This window comes from Vigna angularis, chromosome 1 (assembly GCF_016808095.1).
Source record: "Vigna angularis cultivar LongXiaoDou No.4 chromosome 1, ASM1680809v1, whole genome shotgun sequence".
NCBI lineage: Eukaryota > Viridiplantae > Streptophyta > Magnoliopsida > Fabales > Fabaceae > Vigna > Vigna angularis.
Genome location: NC_068970.1, coordinates 10,466,121 through 10,485,043, shown reverse-complemented (window position 1 = coordinate 10,485,043; position 18,923 = coordinate 10,466,121). Strand labels below are relative to the sequence as shown.

At 31.9% G+C, this 18,923-nt stretch overlaps 2 protein-coding genes and 1 long non-coding RNA gene across 5 annotated transcripts; 2 read left to right on the top strand and 1 right to left on the bottom strand.

Annotated features, from left to right (window-relative positions):
* The first annotated feature begins 274 nt into the window (after nt 1-274).
* LOC108344397 (thylakoid lumenal 16.5 kDa protein, chloroplastic) lies at nt 275-3,016 on the top strand. Its single transcript, XM_017582846.2, has 4 exons — nt 275-709; nt 1,716-1,855; nt 2,342-2,414; nt 2,576-3,016. The coding sequence occupies exons 1-4, from the start codon at nt 361-363 to the stop codon at nt 2,683-2,685; spliced, it is 672 nt and encodes a 223-aa protein (XP_017438335.1). The 5' UTR covers nt 275-360; the 3' UTR covers nt 2,686-3,016.
* A 355-nt stretch (nt 3,017-3,371) lies between these two features.
* LOC108344392 (methyl-CpG-binding domain-containing protein 11) lies at nt 3,372-8,418 on the bottom strand. Its single transcript, XM_017582841.2, has 3 exons — nt 8,308-8,418; nt 8,022-8,158; nt 3,372-4,539 (listed from the first exon to the last, which is right to left on the bottom strand). Exons 2-3 carry the CDS (start codon nt 8,139-8,141, stop codon nt 3,670-3,672), a joined length of 990 nt encoding a protein of 329 aa, XP_017438330.1. The 5' UTR covers nt 8,142-8,158; nt 8,308-8,418; the 3' UTR covers nt 3,372-3,669.
* An 8,643-nt stretch (nt 8,419-17,061) lies between these two features.
* On the top strand, nt 17,062-18,719 carry LOC108338074 (uncharacterized). 3 transcript variants are annotated; one of them, XR_001833001.2, is made up of 3 exons: nt 17,062-17,370; nt 18,076-18,320; nt 18,409-18,719. It is a non-coding gene; the product is annotated as an uncharacterized LOC108338074 (long non-coding RNA). The 3 variants fall into 3 exon arrangements; XR_008246610.1 differs by having other exon boundaries at nt 17,063-17,370; nt 18,112-18,320; XR_008246611.1 differs by having other exon boundaries at nt 17,064-17,370; nt 18,112-18,312.
* The last annotated feature ends 204 nt before the right edge of the window (nt 18,720-18,923 follow it).

Genomic DNA, 18,923 nt, shown 5'->3' with positions numbered 1-18,923 from the left:
TCCTTTTAACAAGCGTTCATATGGTTAAGGTAATGAATTAATAATTGATGGGCCAAAATCTTGGAAGATGGGACAAGGATGCATACTGGCCAACTTTCCACAGTCAAAGTTTCAACCTTTCACCCACTTGAAATTTGGAAGATACCATGTCGTCATCATGAATGGTAGTCGATTATGTGGGTACTTTTCAATTACTACAATACCCTTCAGAATCTAAAAAATGACTGGATCTGATTACAGAATCGAACAACCTTATCCTCAAAGGTTCCAACTTGCAATGCCTCCTGCATTTGCAGGCTAAAAATACAGAAAAATAAGGAAAAGAAAAAAAAGGTAGAGAGGCAAAAAAGAAAGGAAAAAATGGCATTATATTTTCTCCCAACTGCACACCCCTTCTGCGTACCATCATCACCCTCTTTGTCATTGGCAACACAAACACATCTTTACCAGCCCATCAATTGTAGTGTGAAAAGGCAATTAACACTTTGCAAAGCAGTTAATCAGTCATCAGTACATCCTCCAATTCTGACCAAAAGAGGCTTATCCATCAGTTTTCTCACCACTTTTGTGCTTTCATTTGCTGGTGAGGGTTCTCATGCTGCTATTCTTGAAGCAGATGATGACGAGGAGCTCTTGGAGAAAGTAAAGAGGGACAGGAAAAAGAGACTTGAAAGACAAGGTGTGATCAAATCCTCCACCAAAGAAACAGGTCTGATCCTGCAAAAATGACATTTTACTTCTCCCTATATTACATCATCAGGTGAATGTGGATGTACTCTCAAATTTACCTAAAGATGCCCAGTAATTTACATGATTGGTTTGTTCTATTATGTTTCCTGAACCTGAAATTCATTTTCAATGCTCTTTACTTTAATTGATTCACTTTGTTCACTCTGGAATGCAAATAAATGTTATATTGATAAGTTTAGAGTTTGCAAACTATAGCAGTAAGGTAGTTGAGCCTAATTCTTGAGGGTGTGAATGAACAAAAATCTCTCAAAAGTGCATACATTGGCGTCTTCTATTGTCTAGTGTAAACAAATTTTACAGAATCATCCAAGTTTGAGGTTGTATCTTAAGTGTAACAATATAAACAATTATCCGTTTCTCTGACAAATTCACAAATATTAACTTGGCTTTTGGTTCATAGGAACTCAGAAATTTTCAATTGAATTAATAAATTTAAACACATGCAGAGCTAGCTGTACTGATCTATTTTACCTGTCTCCTTTAGGCTGTTTTTGGATGAGTGTAAAATTAAAAACATTTATACTGTCAATGTGTTTCAATTAAATTCTTATTTTTAACCATCTGGAACGGAACCTAGCTTTACTTTTCAAAAGAAAAAGTTATTTGGTCTCTGCATCTCAAGGCATGGTTGTGGCTTAGCTAGTATATATAGTGCCAGCTCTGTGAAACAGTCAGAGAACTGAGATTTGAAGAGACCACACTAGCTGAGCTTAATTTTCTCCTCTCAACCATGGTAAATCTCAAGAGTGAGATAGAACTCTCATTTCTCTTACATGATGAATTTCTATTCATTTTTTCTTGTATTAATGTGCTCAAATTCCATTAACGATACCAAAAACACATGTCTTTTAGGGGTAGTATAAAAGAAAATGTTTAGGCTGCCTTCTTTTTCACTAAATTGTTAAATTCAGGCAGCTCAATTTCCCTTAGTGACTTAGCAACTCAAAATTGAAAAATATTTGCAGGGTATCTTCAGGATCTGGTATATAAACTGAGTGAAGTTGGTAAAGCAATTGAAAACAATGATCTACCTAAAGCCGCTTCTGTCTTTGGGAGTGGCACTGATACTGATTGGGTCCAGAAAGCTAACATAGCTTTGAATAAGGTTAGTTTGATTTCTTAAACAGTTGAAGTCCTTAAACGTGTCAGCTACTAATCAGTTTCAATTATAACACTATTATCACCATACTAGTGTGATCCTATCAGAAGTCCGTAGATGGTGTACTTTGCTATGATAACATCAACCATCTATTTTCTTTGCCAATCACTTAATCTGCAGTAGTTTTTCGTCCTTGGTATCTAAACTCTCGTATATTAGCTGCATCTCATTCTGAATTTTCACAATGGGAGAAAACTGGTACCTTCATTATCATTGTCAAGTGGTAAAGATTAAAAACCTGAGGTGTATGATACAATGAAGTTGAATATTAGAACATACTCTCTAATCTCCATTTAAAAGTTTGAATTTTCTGGAAGGAGAATTTTTTGAATAAAGTTTCTGCTTATTTAAAAGTGTGTCATGATACCATCACTCTTTATTCAAATATTGTTAATTGGATATCTTACAGTTTCTGGGTAATCTTTTTAACAGTTGAGTGCCAGTCCTGAAGAAAAGAATGAGGTTGACACATTCAATTCCTCCATAGTTTCATTGATTTCATCAGGTATCAATATTCATACACAACACAAGTAATTTTTTTATTCATTTATGATTTTTTTATTTATTCAGGTTTATGTAATTAAGAGTCAGGGCGCACTATAAATGGTGGCTACAAGATCCCTTGCCTTAAGCTAACTCTTATTTATGTTTTTTATTTTGTGGCAGTTGCTAAGAATGACGTTGAGTCCTCCAAAATTGCCTTTGTGTCTTCGGCCAGTGCTTTTGAGAAGTGGACCTCCTTGACAGGGCTGATAGTTCAGCTTAAAGGGCTTTGATCGAAGCTACAACACAGTTTATCTCATCTCAAAATTTGTTAAATACGTTAACTTCTTGCCTGGGTCACCTAATTGGTGTCTTGCTGCAGTCTCATTTCAGCTTTATCCATCACCACTCCAAAATACCAACTTACTCATCATTCGTTGCTCAAAATCTTTGGGCTTGAGTGTGAATAGTCTCGAGCAAAATTGCAATTTTGATGTTGTCGAGAATTGAACTTAATGTTTTTTCTTGTTCAGCAGACAGCACAAATAAAAGGCTTTCAAGTTGTTGTAGGAAGATCAAAATTAAATTGTGGTTTGGGTCAAATACAGAACCATTCTTTGATTATTTTGTTATTCACTGCACCATCTTCACTTTTACCACCCCTTGTTTGGCCAATAAAAGAGCAGAAAAATTCGCCGAGGGTAATGAGCAACACTACCCATATTCAAGGCTAATTGTTATAACTATAGCTCTTTTTTTAAACCATCCGTATTCTTACACAAACAAACAGAGCATCTTCCTTTAAATAATGTTACACAACTCACTCGATACTGTTTATTATATAAATACACTCATGATATGTTAGTTTAGTAACATAATGAAAATATAAATAATACCTGCAGCGTGAATTGGACCGATCTTTCAGCCCGGCCAAATGGCAGTAAACATGCAAATTACGCTATAATTCCTGAAATAACAATTTAGGAGTAAATGAAATATTTGGGTTCACGATCGTACACGATTACAGGTCCACATCACATACAAGTATCTTACAACATAACTTTACGAAGGGAGCTAGAAGCTACACGTCTCTACAATACATAGAGGGATGGTACATTATAGAACTACTCTATCATTGTCTATAGTTTCAATAAACAATCAGATAAATAACATCACAACAAAACTACAGTCATACTCGGACAGATCTAGTGGGGTCAGAAAGAGAGAAGAGAACCCAAGTTTATTATTCCTTATTTGGGTGCTTTCACCTAACCAGTTCAGCTTCCATTCTCAGTCAACTCTGATTCAGCCTTCTTATTTATATCGTGAACCTTAAAATGTGCTTCATCATTCACCTGAGTGCCTTTGTTATGTTCCACCTTATTCTCTCCTTCCAGTTCAACCTTCTTCTCATTAGTTTCATCATCTTTCTTTGACTCCTCGAGCGGCTGTCCAACCTTTTCTTCATCCTTCACTTGAGATACTTGAGTACCTTTATTATGTTCCTCCTTATTCTCTCCTTCCAGTTCAACCTTTTTCTCATCAGTTCCATCATCTTTCTTTGTCTCCTCCAGTGGCTGTTCAATCTTTTCTTCATCTTTACTCTGAACAACTTCAGAGCCCTCAACTACTTTGTCCTCGAGTTTCTCTTTTGAGGCATGTACCTCTGCATCAGCAATCTTGAAATTTTCATCATCCTTAGGTTTATCAGTATTTTCTCCAGGATGAGTGGATTCCTTGCCATCTGTATTCTCTGCTCTCTTCTCATCTTGGTTTTCCTCCACAACATTTTTTTCCTGCTCTAAATCTTTATGATCCTTAGTTTCATCAGCTTCTTCCATTTGCACTTCTTTTGTTTCATCTTTTTCATCTTCCTGAGAAGCTTCTTTTTTCAAAGCTGGCGATTTCTTGCCACGTTTCTTTGGGGGCTCATATTCTGGAGGAGGAGTAGTCTTCACCTTCTCACTGATTCTTGCTGATCTTCTTGGGGTCTCACCAGTCCCCCAATCAAATTCAGATACAGCTGGGCCATCAGGGTGTGCTTTTAAATACTGCTCCAGTTGCTTCCGATTGTGGATCTCCTCTCCAGTTGGTGCAGTGAATACAATCTCATTTTTCTTTGGGGTTCCATACTTTTTCGGAAAGAACTGCAAAGGAAATATGATTTATGAATAATCTTATATGCCTAAACACAACAAATTAACAACAGTAATACATAGCAACTTTAATACATACAAGATTTTTGTTTATGTTAGTGACTTCCACAAGTAATTCCTAGTGTACAATATTCATATCACAATAACATTACACTGACGTATTTGGTACTAATGCAATTAAAACACAACTTATCATTTTAATAGCAAATTAAACCCTTGACAAAATTTGATTATGTTTTCTTGTTCCCTTAATTTCAAAAAATGATTTTACAGTTCTATGCATATATGTGGCTAGTTAAACATCACAGGCTGTTATTTATAAGCTAGCAGTTTTACTGTTAAAACTTCAGGAAAAGAGTAGCATGGCACCAAATTAACCTTTTTCAGTCAGAAGGCTTTTCTTTCCCTCTTTAATTCTTCCATTCAGGCTATACCTGGGAAAAGTGAAAGTTCATGGAATGGTGCGGAGGAGACGAAAAATGTGAAGGCAAGTATCCGAGGCCCATACTGTGACCAATAAACAAAAAAAATGCACACATATGGACTGTATATGAACCATTTACTAATCTAAAATTGCAGTATAGAAAGTAAATAGACAATATCATGCAGCAAAAGGCCCCACAGTTTATCTTGGGAATAAGGTGACAACACCTCCTTACAAAACTCATAAAAACCTATCATGTTTTGTATTATACAAAGACCTTTTCGTAGTCTGTTTATTTTCAGAGTTTGTAGGGAGGTTGAGCGCTCAAGATTCCTTCTGTGCCTTAGATCACCCCAAAAATATGCAATAACTTGTTATATATAAAATCATGTGTAAATGCCAGTATCTCCACAATGATCTAATGGAGGAACACTAGATAGCTCAAACTCTCAATAAATATTCTAAAATATCTTTCATGAGGTGATTGCTTAGATTTTGTAAAGGTTTTATGTTTTCTAAACCTCAGGAAATCAGTGCAGTTTAATTCAAGAAATATGATAAAGTCTGTTACATGGTGGGTTACTTCTATGTACAATATGAGGGAGAAAGAAGGAAAAAAACCTGGGGTTAGTTTTCAGAAATGTTGCATAACATAAAAAAAATGCAAATATGATATTGATAATATTATGATTGTTTTTACATGGTAAAACCAGATTACTTCTCTTCCAGTCAATAATCAGAAGTTGATGACATTTTAACTATTTTTTTGTAAGAAAGATGTGTTTAATAAAGAAAAGTGACAACTCAAAGAAGAAAGTAATAAAAAATGGATGTAAACAACTGTAAAAAAATATTAATAAAATTATTTTTCATGCTCATTAAAGCTTCACCTACAAAAGTAACATTAAATGTTTCATGTAGATTGCCAGGCACGATTGTAGCATTCATATAAATAAGGTATTCAGTATAAGAAGTAAAATTTATCAAGGAAATAACCAGATTTAAAAGTCACAAGGAAGCATAACAGCTCCAAAAGTCCCTGATTAAGCTGATTTTGTTGCAAATAATACATTAACACAGAAGTTGCACTATTTGCTTAAAGCTATATGATCCCTTCCTTACCACAAGTGTTGAAATGTCCAGAGCCCAGCTAAGAACCACACCAAATAAGTCCTAAATTACAATTAAGTCTGCGACAGTTTTAGCTGAACACCTTAAAACTAAACAGGATGTGGGAAAATTGAGAACTGAACAAGAAACTGTACTGGGATCTCAAACACTAAATTATTCAAGATTTGTTTATAATTTCAGCAACTCATTTTTTGTTAGGAATCCAAAATTGAAAAGAGAAAGAAGAGTAATATTTTTTATTGTATAGACTAAAAAGAACACAAAATAGGAGAGCACTCTCTCCTCCAAGGGTTTCCCCTTCACAAAGTGCTAAAGCTTCATGAAGGAAACCTCACTCACCCTAACAACCTAACTAACAATTACTTCTTAATCTGTTTCCTCCTATCATACACATTATATCCTATCATTTTTTCACCTACTTTAGGGGAACGGGGAGGAATGTTTGTTAAGAACTTGGCAGGTGATCCTGATTTCAGATACAAGAATAAACTATTCAGTATTCATATTTCCTGAACAATGGTAACGTGTAAAAGGTATCTTGTCAAATGGAGAATGATAACTTTACTCACAATCCTGGAGTCCAACCTCATCTACTGTGACACACAAAACCAAATATTTTCAGTCTAAAAAATTATCCAATGTATTTAAAGAGACACAGTCAACAAAAAATATGGTAAAGGAAAACCAGAGAATATGCTCACTATCACAGGCTAACGAACCCTCTAAAAGCATTAGGACAAAATTTGAGAATGAGATTTTATGTTGGGCTCAAACATGAAATATCTTGAGATATTTTATGATTTCTGCCACTTCAGTTTCCGGGAACTAGGAGGGTATTAAGAAGCGAAAGCTGATTTTGATACAAGAATAACACAAGTATGAATGCCCATGAAAGAATAATAATGAAAGAGACTTAGAAAATGTAGAATGGTGCCTTTTCACCAGTAGTTCAACTTAACCAAGTTTTCCCGTTGTTTTGAAAAGCAAATACTACAAGTTCATCTATGATTGTGAAAAAGCAAGTTAATTGGTAACGCTGCACATCCTAATACTATCACTGAATAAATCAAATAAAAACAACCAAGTGAACCAACAATAAAGCAACAAAAGATATCATATTAGAACAAATGGAACTGCCAATAAACAATAAGTCAAACTTCGTTGAGTTTCCATGCACAATTTTGTAAGAAAAAAAATAAACACCAAGATCGGGAACAATGAAGTAAATAGTATGATATCCACGATATCAAATCCAAAAACAAAAACCTAAAAAACAAAGAAAATTCCAGAAAGGAAGGCAAAATATATTTGCACAAAATTTTAGTGCTACATGGGCAGCAAACTTCTTCGGTCACAACTATTAGCTATAAAAGTGGAAACTTTCTTGTAACTACGACATAAATAAAATCTTTTTTTTTACAAAAAATAAATAAAATCTTTACTGCAGGTAAACTGCAAATATGAATGCAACCCCTTGCAGAAACTTCCAAAACTTCACAAATGCAACGAAATAAACATGTAAACGGAATATTGCAAGGCATACTGTTCAAACCTATCAAAATCCCTTTTCTAACACAGAAACAAAGAACACATCTAGAAAACCCTGGCATGCTACTCAACACTCGGCAGAGAGACAATTTTCCGAATTCAGAAGACAAAAAGCCCAAACCTTTGCAGCGAATTTCGCAGCATAAATAGTCAGCGCGTCACAATTTGATAAGCAACAAGCAAATGCGAAAAGAGAAAATAAAATCCCTAGGTTGGGGTACCATATAGCAAAACGAAACACAATCACAAAAACAAACGAAACCCACAGAAATTCCAGCAAAAACCCACAAAAAGGCACAGGATAACAAGAATTCCTAAAAGAAAATTGAATAGTCAAAGAAGAAGGAAGACAAGGAATCAGAAGTGGAACCTTCTTCTTCCAACCAGTTGGAGCAGGAAGTTCCAACGACAGAGGTTCTTCCCCTGCACCCGCACCCGCACCAGCACCAGCACCAGCAGCGCCAACCTCCTTCTCCACTGAACTCGCCATTTTCACCTAACAATTTCCTAAGAAAAAAAAAATCAGAAAATTAAGGAAGAGGCACTGTACCAAAAATTGGAAAAGTAAATAGAATTTGTAATTTGTGAAGTCTTTTGGATAATTTTAAAAATAATTGAAGGAAATGAGGAAACGCGAGAGGGAGCAAAGAAAATACTTGGACTTTGTTTTGTTTTGATTTCAGTTGAGTTTTGGAGTCGAATTGGGTCCTTTTGTTGTGTGTCTAGAGAGAGAAAGAGAGAGTTGAATTAGAAGAGGAGAAAAGGGATTGAATTTATTTATATAATAATATTTAATAATTAATTATTACAAAAATTAGAATTAAAATTAAGCAGTGAAGGGACACCTTGGAGAATGGCACAAAAATACGGTTCTCTCACAGAAAGAGTTTGTGAGGATATTTGTGTTGGGTACTTCCAACCGTGACAGCCTTCTTTCTTTGTGCCAGCTGTCCCACGAATCCTCCTTTTTATTTTTTTGATTTATTATTATCTCAGCTTTCAATCTATCTTTTTCGAGTACGTTAAGACACGCCTGTTATCAGTTTGATTACTACCTTTTTTTCAATATCCCACACTCAACTAAAAAATGTCTGGATGAAGGTTCTTCCGTAATTGAGTTGGGTGAAACCAGTATTAGTCAAATTAATATAATAATTAAAAAATATATAAAATAATATTACAAAAATATGTTGTGATCTTAAAAGTTAACACCATAATTCGTTTGTACTTTTGGTACTTATTTATTTGGCACATAAAAAATGTTTCCTTTTAATCAAACTATCTTAACTGTGAATCTTACAAACATTCAATCTGCATTTTTATCTATATATTTTTACAAAACAAAAAAAACTTCGTTTATAGGAAAACAAGAACTTAAAGAAAGCTTTAAAAAATTTTATGGATGAAATATTATTTATTGCAATAATTAAATCACGCACAAAGACTAACACGATATATTTATTTCATGTGCAATATAAACAATGATTAATATAAATATGATTGAACAAAACGTGTTTTAATGTCGTAATTAAGCAAATGAACAACGAAAAGCTTGTCTTAAGTCATACAACAACTTTTTCAACCTCCTTAACCAAATCACCATGGAGAAATGCGAACATTTATTTGGTAAACTTTTCATTTTTTAATTATTGTCACTGTTAAGAACATACGCACAATTACCATTTTTGCCATCGGAGAAAATGTTTCATCATACTCTATTTTTTTTTATAATGTATAAAGATGACAAGTCTCGTTTCAAACGTTTCTATCCTCTCATATGAGCAATGTTTTATTTTGTATACACATTTACTTTTTAGAGCTTTATTTTCTTCATTCTCTTCCAAGGCTCATGTATAGTTGACCATTTGATTCCAAATCATACAATTTTAACATCTTGAGATACAAAGTATTTATTGGATTCCAAGTCATACATGTATAATATAAATTGATCGATCAACTTAAGTCCAAAGTGGGCGGTTGGTCAACCCTCCAAAACCTTCGAAATAGCGTAGATCGATCAGTCACCAAACGCGTTGATGACCGTTCCGTCTCTTACATATTAAAGACAATGTGATTATTTAGGTAAAATATGCTTATGAGATATTGGGTCGTAATTAGGCCAACTATAATAAAAAGTCCATTTCGAAACCTATAAATACAGAGGTAAGGTAAGAAGGTAAGTTGGTTGTATTTATTGGACATTTAAGACTTAATTGTGATAACGGATATGTAACCTAACATGACTTGAGCATTAGAGTGCTTTTAGCAGGTACACCCACCTACTCCAACTTGTGACTGATTTAAATTGTGAAAATGTGTTTCTCGACCCAACATACTGAAACATTACAATTTTCATATTTTTTACCTATAGGAATACCCCACAAATATACACTTTCAACTCTTACTAACATATATATATATATATATATATATATATATATATATATATATATTCAAGTATCAATTCATAACAAATTATATAATATATTTAATAAATCTTAATAAAATAAAATCATAATATCATATTAAAAAATAAATTTAAATTTAACTTATGTCATATAATCAAAATATAAAATAGAAATTAAAATGTAAATTTTTTACATTTATTTATATATTATAATTTATTTTTATTTATAACTAATATAAGATTTCTAACAAACTTATAAAAAACAAATAACATATAAAAAATCTTTTTATTGTATTCATAATATAAAAATTAAGAGTTTGAACTGAATTATGTCCACAGTGTCTAATTTCTAATTTCATACCTCAAACTTCACGTGTCACGTAATTTAATACTATTTAAACTTTAAAGACACACTGGTATATATAAATATTAAAAGATAATAAAATTATGAAATATAAGACTTTTAACCCTTCATGAAATAACATGTAAAACATAAAAAATGTGAACTCTTACTGCGTAGGTGAAGTGTGCGATTTGTGTTGAAGAGTAAGAATTGTGTTGAATATCTTTTTAATTTCCGAAAGAAATTTGATTTTTTCTAGTTTCTATTAATTTGGTCTGATCCAACGATTTCAAAAATAAAATGACTTTGCATGTGTTGTTCGAAAAAAATTCAAACACATGTGATTTTTGAAGTCTTAAAATTTTAAACTAATGATATTAATTTTCACTTTTAAAATTTTCAATTCTGATTTTAAACCAATTCTAATCCTAAATAAAAAATATTTAATAAAAGGTAAATTTTAATAAAAATATCAATATAATAGTTATATAAAAATTAAATTTATTTTTAATTTGGAGATATAAAATTACTTCATTTTTTTTAAGTTTGGAACTAAATTGAACTAAACTAAAACAATAAATATAAAAATTAAATTAAATATAAAATATTAATTCTAAAATATGAGATCCAAAATGATGTTAACTCGACCCATGCATATTATTATTTTTTAATTAAAAAAAATAAAAAAACCATAAAAATTACAAGTTGATATATAGTTTACTATTCATTAATTATTTAAACGGTATTAGTAATAATGATCAAATTGAATAAAATTGAAAAAAAAATAGAATCAAATTAAAAAAAATTAAATAAACTTATACATAAAAATAATCATAAAGTTAATATATTTAAAGATTAGTAAGTAGTAAATAGTATATATATATATATATATATATATATATATATATATATATATATATATATATATAAATCAGTTATATTTTTATGAGTTGAGTTATTAAATTAATTCTTAGTTATAATTTAAATAACTAAAATGTTTGTGAATTTCAAACTTTTTGAATTCAATCAAACCCAATGATAACGACATTATCCATCAAACAGTTTTACTATATAAATATATAATTTAATAAAAAAACATATAAACATTTTCCTTGAGCATTATGAGCACAGGACATGTTATTTCAGATAATATATATGTATGATTAATTGTTGATATATCAATGTTTTATGAATTATTATTTATGTTAATTTATAGAAATTCAAAACAAGATTTTGGAGATCTTTTTTAAAAACTAAAGATATAATAATATGTTTAATTATTTAACCTGATGATCTTAACTATAAATGAATTGATAAATAAAACAAATCAACCAAGTAAACTTTAACTGGGTCCACCTGCACTCCTAGTGAATCCCAAAATTACACATTTATCTAATTAATTAAGACGTAAATAATAAGCACATCAACCAAAAAAAAGGTGCAAAGAAATTCCTAAAGGCCCAAATAAATTCCTTAAAAAAGTAGGAAAAAAAGGTCCAAACACAAATGTTACACACCTTCATTAGTGAAAATATACATGCAATGTGTGTGTATGGATTGTGGATTGAGACATGCAAAGGTTTAGCGAACAATAAAGAAAACTTGAGGTTGCAAAAAAAAGGTTTATTTTGTTATAAAATAAAACAAAATTTGTAAAATAAAATATATAAAAATAAGAAAAGCTGTATATTTTAGAATTATGGGAGGTGTAGAAAGTATGATCGTTGTTGGGCTTAGAGAAACATATTTTTATCTCTATCATAAAAATTATTGGCCGACACAAAAATATCTATCAAATTGCTGAACTCCAATAGCCGCATAGAATGTTACACCATGATCATTAAACAAATAAATAATCAACTGAATTAGTTATTAAAATAACAAGCATAAGTTAAAATAAATAAAAAACAATACACTTAAAAATCTTATTTCAACTCCTACATTTTCCTAATAACATTGAGTTTGACCTTTGTAGACGTTGAAATGATAAATTATAAAGGCTAATATTTAGTAACTTAAAAAAAGAAATAATATTCTTATTTTAGTATCATTGCACTTATTTATTTGGTAAGTAAGAGAAAGGAGTACCAAAAACAGAAGACCTTTTATAACTTGTATATTTAATAAGTATTGTCTTATATCCATTTCTATAAAAAAAATATTGTATATGTATTTATTCTTTTACTGTCTTAAATATTAATGAAATAAATAATTAATAAACATATTAGGAAAAATAAAAATAATTAAATGTGTTATAAATGAGTATAATAACATACATTAAATAAGTATGTCTATATGCTGATTAAGCAAGTATAAGTATAGCATTAAATATTATACGAATATGTATCTTTACTCCATGATTCGTATTTATATCAAATATACTAAACATATTTTTGTATAATCTATTTTTTTGTATTTTTAAAGAGTTTAGTCTATATTTTCTCAAATTTACTCTTTATATATATATATATATATATATATATATATATATATTAACATTCTAAAAACTTATCAATAATTTTTCACGTTAATTCTATTCAAAATTTAATTTAATTATGAATTTAAAAATATTATTATTATTTTCTTCAACCTCTAAATATATTTTAATATAATATGTTTAAATTTTTTTGATATAATATATATTTACTAACATAAAATAACATAAAAAAAACATCGAACACATGTTTAATTCATGAAAAAAAATATACATTTATATATCTTGATGCATAAAATAACAGTCTTGTTACCAAACATTATATGAACACAAGTTCCCATAATTGAGGTGAGGAATCAACATATCCTTTTCATGAGGGTCATAATTTTTGAGTATAAAGTTGAAGAGAATTAAAAATCTCCATATTATTTCTTCCCTACATCGTGAGTATAAAATAGATAATGATTTTTCTTTTGAAGGAGAAATCAAAACGTGGTCATGATATGTTATTATAAGTAGAATAATCTTTTATCATGTTATGTGGTTCGTTTTCATTTTTGAGATTCTTTTTTCCGAATTTTATTTGGTAAAGTTTATAAAAACAAATAAGTTGCATTTGCAGGGACAACTTTTATTTTCTTTTTAAACTTTACATAAGAATGGGGCTATGGTACAATTATCCCTAAAATATTTTTAAAAAGTTGAACTTTTTTAACCAAAAAGAAAAAGAAATATTTTTCTTTTAAAATTTGAACTAGTTATTTAAAGAGATATTTCCTTTACTTTCTTAATTTATGAAATTATTTTAGTAAAAGTATATTGACATATTTGTAATTTAAGGAAGATACTATATGTTGGTTTATTTAAACTATAACATTTATTTTTATGTTGGGTGTCATATCTGTTTATATCTCTTCTAACTCAATTATAGTAGAAAGTCGTATTACTATATGTGATTTTTTTTTCTTGTTTCTCGCTATGAATGAATCTTCATTTTTTTTTTGTGAACTTTGACATCACATTACTTTGTGTTCATTGTCTAGTTATCCTTTTAGTTTCCTTTTTACTCTATTTACAGTCTAAACATTTTACTCTTATATTTATGTGTTTTCATTTGTACAATATCTGTGTCTTCATTTGTATTTTTAGGTCACTTATTTAGGTATTTTATGTTATTTTCAAAATTTAATGAATTAAATATATTTATTGTAAGGTCCTGGAAACTATAAGGGCTATTAGGCCTTATTTTCTGAGGCAGCCAGGCCCAAAGGGCCAAGGGCACCATGACCTTAGAATGGGTTCCTTTATTTTTCAACTTTGAGTTCATTTTCCAGTTTCTCTTTCTCTCTTTAAACTCAGTTTTCTCTAAACCAGCTCTGCCATCTCTCTACCTTCACTCACAGTTGAACCGTTGCATTTTGGTTTAGGTGGTGTCCTTTCGCTCACGGAGGTGAGAGCTTCCTACCCATCCGATTAGATTTCCATTTGGACGGGTAAGTTGGTTTCTACTCTCCTCTTGGACCTAGGGCATGCAGCTTTACTGTTGCATGCAACTGGTAGTACTCCTTTTTGGTTCTCTGTCTGTTCTAGCTCTAAGAGCTGTGTTGTCCCCACTTCAGTAGATTGTAGGGTCTTGTTGGGTGCTGGCTGTGTAGCTATCAAAGCCTTGCTATTGTTGTGAGTTGTACTGTACTGTAACCACAAGGTAAGGGGAGCTAGACATTCTTTGATTTTATTGTATGGTGTGCATGTGTGATGAAATCTGTAATATTCTACTGTTTGGATTATATGTTAAGTTTTGAGTGTATGAAATGGTACGTATTGTTCATATGTTATGAAACTGTGTTGTGATGTTTGGAATTGATTTGGATGGGTTTGGAATGATTATAATTGATCAATTGGAAGTGAGTGAAGTGTGAAGTCTGTATAACCTTGGTTGAATAGGAAATTTGGAGCTTATATAGTTCTTAGGTCACTTTGAGAGGAAGTGGGATAGTGAATTTGAGAGTTAAGGGTCTAGGGCTCTTGTAGTCTGTTGGGACAATATAGGGAGGTTATTTGTGACTTGTTAGAGTCATCAAACTGATCAAAACAGGTGCAAAATGGTTGAATCGAATTTGGGTCCCTAAGTGGTGGAAATTGGCGTTTTAGAGTTGAATTTGAGTTGTAATTACTTTAGAATGGTAGTAGGAAGGTTTTAGATCATCTAGACAAGTTTAATTAAGTATAAAATATAAATTAGAGGTGTTAGAAGTTGGGAAAAATGATTAGAAATGGTAAGGGGTGTGTGAGTTGCATAATTTAGCAAAACTTACGTTCTGTAGATTATGCAGACTCGCTAAGCGAATGTTTTCGCATAGCGAGTCCTCGTAGAGGGGTGCTCTCTGTTTGATCATTCGCACAGCGAGTTGGTGCGCTGTGCGAATGGCTAGAGAGGGTTGTTCTCTGTTTGGTGATTCGCATAGCGAATTCGGGCGTCGTGCGACTGGGGGTTACCTGAGAAAAGGCTAAATTAATTCGAATAGTGAATTTGGGGCGCTATGCGAGGGTTTAGGGTGTGATAATTTGTATTAGAATTTTTAGTTTAGCATAGCGCACAAACTTGGTGCGCTATGCGAATTTTAGCTGTCCCCTTGTCAGGAAAATTCGCCTAGCGCATCAAGGGTGGTACGCTATGCGAATTTTAGCTGAAAAACACTCCCTCCGTCAGGAAAATTCGCTCAGCGCACCAAGGGTGGTGCGCTGTGCGAATTTTTGTTGTCTTGCCTTGCATTTTGGTGTGCTGTGCGACCTGGTTCAGTGGGTTTCACAGTTTTCCTCATCTGTTTGATGTTGTTTGACTGCCAAGGTGTATGTATGTCTATATAACTGATTTGGGTGGCTTGATTTTGCAACATGATTGAGGGTATGTGTATTGTATGTGAATTATAGTTTGAAAGTATATATGAAACAAAGTTGTGATTAGCGTAAGTGCAACAAGTATGGTTAATGGACGTAATTCCATGGATCTCAAAGGGAGGTCACATGGTGGTGCCCTATAGTGTTGGACGTAATTCCATGATCTTCAAGGAGAAGATTCATGGTGGTGCCCTTAATGTTTAGAATGATTTGCATGGTAGCTCAGTATTGGGGGTTTTCCTAACGCTCCAATGGTCTTTCAATCTAAAGTAGAGAGGATTGTCCATGTGGTGAGGAGTAGCAGGAGGTCCTAGTCTTGGGTGCTTCCAGTATGACCCAAGGTGAGTGATAACGGACTAACCTCGTGAGTGTGGTAGGGTGAAACCCATTGGCAATGGCTTTGCAAAGCAGTAGAGGCCACCACGAGTGCATAACCCACCATAGCTCGGCAATCATTCTAGTCCGGACGAGTCAAGTTTAAGTGTAACAAGTCAAGTTTGTATGGTCTAGTATCTGTATTTAACTGTCTATTGTGTATGATTGCTATAACATGACTTTTATATCTAGCTCACCCTTGTTTGTGTGTTTGTGTTTGCTTGGGTATGCTTTCTGTTGCAATGATCATCCATTTGGATGTGAGCAGAGGCGGATGAGTGCCTCTGGAGCAGGCTTTGGAGGAAGACGATATTGCTGCTTAGTCTCCTTAGGGTTCTATTATTGTTTTTTTGTATTTGGATTCAGTTGTTATGAATCCACCTGTGATTCCTACCCTTTTGAAATACTCCATTTACTTAAGTTTTAAATTCTGTCTCGTTTTGAGATGACTGTCAGCTTAACTTTATTTACAGTCTACTCTAACTGTTCTCTCTTATTTAAATGTGGAGTTACTATGTTATATGTTGATATATAATCTCGGATGTTACATTTATATTCTTTAAATTTTGATGCAAAATTAAAATTTTTCTGTCTCAAATTTTAATTTATTTTGTTCTCTAAATTTTAAAATTAATTTAATATAATTTTTTAAATTAAATGACATTAATATTTTTTACATATTAAATTAAGTTATAAACTAACATTTAAATTATAATAAATGATATAAACAAGTTAAATACGTAATTTTGAAACAAACCTTTTAATACATAAAACATACAATGTAGTTAAATACAAAAAATATTATATGTATTACTAATTATTAAAGTTTAAAACCATGTTTCAATTTAAATTTAATTCATAGGTCAAGATAAAATGAATATTACTATTAAAAATCCATAACACCCAGATATGTGTATGGTGCTAATGATGAATATATGAATTTCTTGAGTCCTAGCTATTCAAAAGTTTTGAAAAATCGAGATAAAGAACTAACAATACTTACATGGATGAATGACTAGGAAAGACTAGAGCTTACATAAGGGGTGAAACCCCCCAGGTAACGGGGGATGGGACAGGGCTGCATTAGTCCTTTCTCTGCCGTTCAAAATCTAAATGTTGCCCAAGTCGTCTTCTTTTTTATGGCTCCAAAATTCTTCTTTTCACTAAACCTCATATTTTCCAACTCCAAGTTATGCAGCAGCACACTGTGTTATAGGCGGCGGTGATAAGAACGACGATCGAGTGGTAGAATCCTTAACCAGGTTAGCGTTTATTTCAATTACTTTATACTATGTTTGCCTTCTTTTAATAAATCGACAATACCGATTCTTTTGTGCTGCTTTTGTTTTCTGTTGATTCTTAAAAATATATATTCAGTCTTTTTTTTTTCCCTTTTCATCAATTTCTGTTTGCTTTCATCTTTTGCACTATTTTTTGTGATTACCCATTAATGTCAGGCTTTATCAGGTTTTCTGATATGTGAAATTTATGATTTTTAAGGTGTTTTCAGGATAATTGAAATCTTGCTTGCAATTAATGGCAAGTTTGTGCCTTTCTGACTGCCCTAATGTTTGTAAGAGTAATGGGTTGTTTAGTTCTTTCCTATGGGGATTGAGTTGAATCTTTGATGTTCCAATTTTAGGTTTTGGAAGGAATAGTATTTTAGTGTTTTGAAGTAGAATTTAAAATAAACTGATAAGTGTGGAGTTTTTAATATTTGTTTATTTCTTTGTTGTTTAATGACTTTATGATTGAAGATGAGGTTAGAGTAATATGAACCCTTGTTCTCGGTGTTGGAACTCTTCCATTTGGAACACTTTTTATTGAGCTTTTCTTCATCCTTTAAAGTATTTGGCTTGGGAGATTCTATTATGTTTTTGGTTTCTTGGTTGTTCTTCTATTTCTAATTATTGTTTGTGCTTAAGTAGTGTGTGTTGTCCTAACTTATATGCATCTATGTGTGCAAGATTGACAATGATGATGGAAGACATTCTTTGCTTCAGGTTCTGTGGCTCTTTACGTATTCCTATACTCCATCAACGACTTGGTCTTTGACCTGCAGAGTTTGAGTGGACCAGTCTCAGCCAAGCTTTTACCTTGGCTATTCACTGTTCATGGCCATTGCAACCATGTTGTCAACAGGCACCAGCAGCTTCCTTATGTCATCTGTAAAGATAGATGAGGTTCTTGAAACTATGCAAAAGGTTAATTGGTATAACTTCTACCTAGTCGGTTTTGTATCTTGATCATATTGCAGATTTTGTATCTTGATCAGATTTTGTATCTTGATCATATTGCAGAGGAAGACAACAGATGATGTTTCATTCTTTGTCTAAAATTGTTGTCAAACAGTTTTATGTTGATGGAATCTGCAGTTTGTTCTGCTTCTGCCTGTTTGCGAGTTTCTTTAGAAGGTTGTAATTCAAACTATCTCATCTCATTTTAATACCGTAGAAAATTAATGCTAATTAGATATCTGGTTTCAGAACATGTTATGATACTCACAACGCTTTTGGGTTTCTAATTTTCTTTGTGGATTGAAGGATGGAAAATGACCTAGTATAAGATAGGAAAAGTGACTTATTATATACTATCAAGGATTTTATTTACACTTGATTGTTTGCATTTTTTCTTTCAGAATATTATTGTATCAATTTTATTTTAGCAGGAACAGCTTGTACACGTGAGTTAATAATTGTTAATTAATTTACCGAATTTGTAAGTTGAAACTAACCTGTGTTTACTATGAATTTTATGAACTAGACGTGCTGATAATTGGTCTTTCTCTTTCATTTGAAAGAGCATAAATATGAGA

What these genes read in the sequence shown, in the direction of transcription:
- LOC108344397 (XM_017582846.2), top strand. Translation starts at nt 361, where the DNA reads ATGGCATTATATTTTCTCCCAACTGCACACCCCTTCTGCGTACCATCA. An exon ending in ATCCTCCACCAAAGAAACAG is followed by an intron (nt 710 to 1,715) that starts GTCTGATCCTGC and finishes AAATATTTGCAG; the next exon opens with GGTATCTTCAGGATCTGGTA. An exon ending in CTAACATAGCTTTGAATAAG is followed by an intron (nt 1,856 to 2,341) that starts GTTAGTTTGATT and finishes TCTTTTTAACAG; the next exon opens with TTGAGTGCCAGTCCTGAAGA.
- LOC108344392 (XM_017582841.2), bottom strand. Translation starts at nt 8,141, where the DNA reads ATGGCGAGTTCAGTGGAGAAGGAGGTTGGCGCTGCTGGTGCTGGTGCT. An exon ending in CAACTGGTTGGAAGAAGAAG is followed by an intron (nt 4,540 to 8,021) that starts GTTCCACTTCTG and finishes TTTCCTTTGCAG; the next exon opens with TTCTTTCCGAAAAAGTATGG.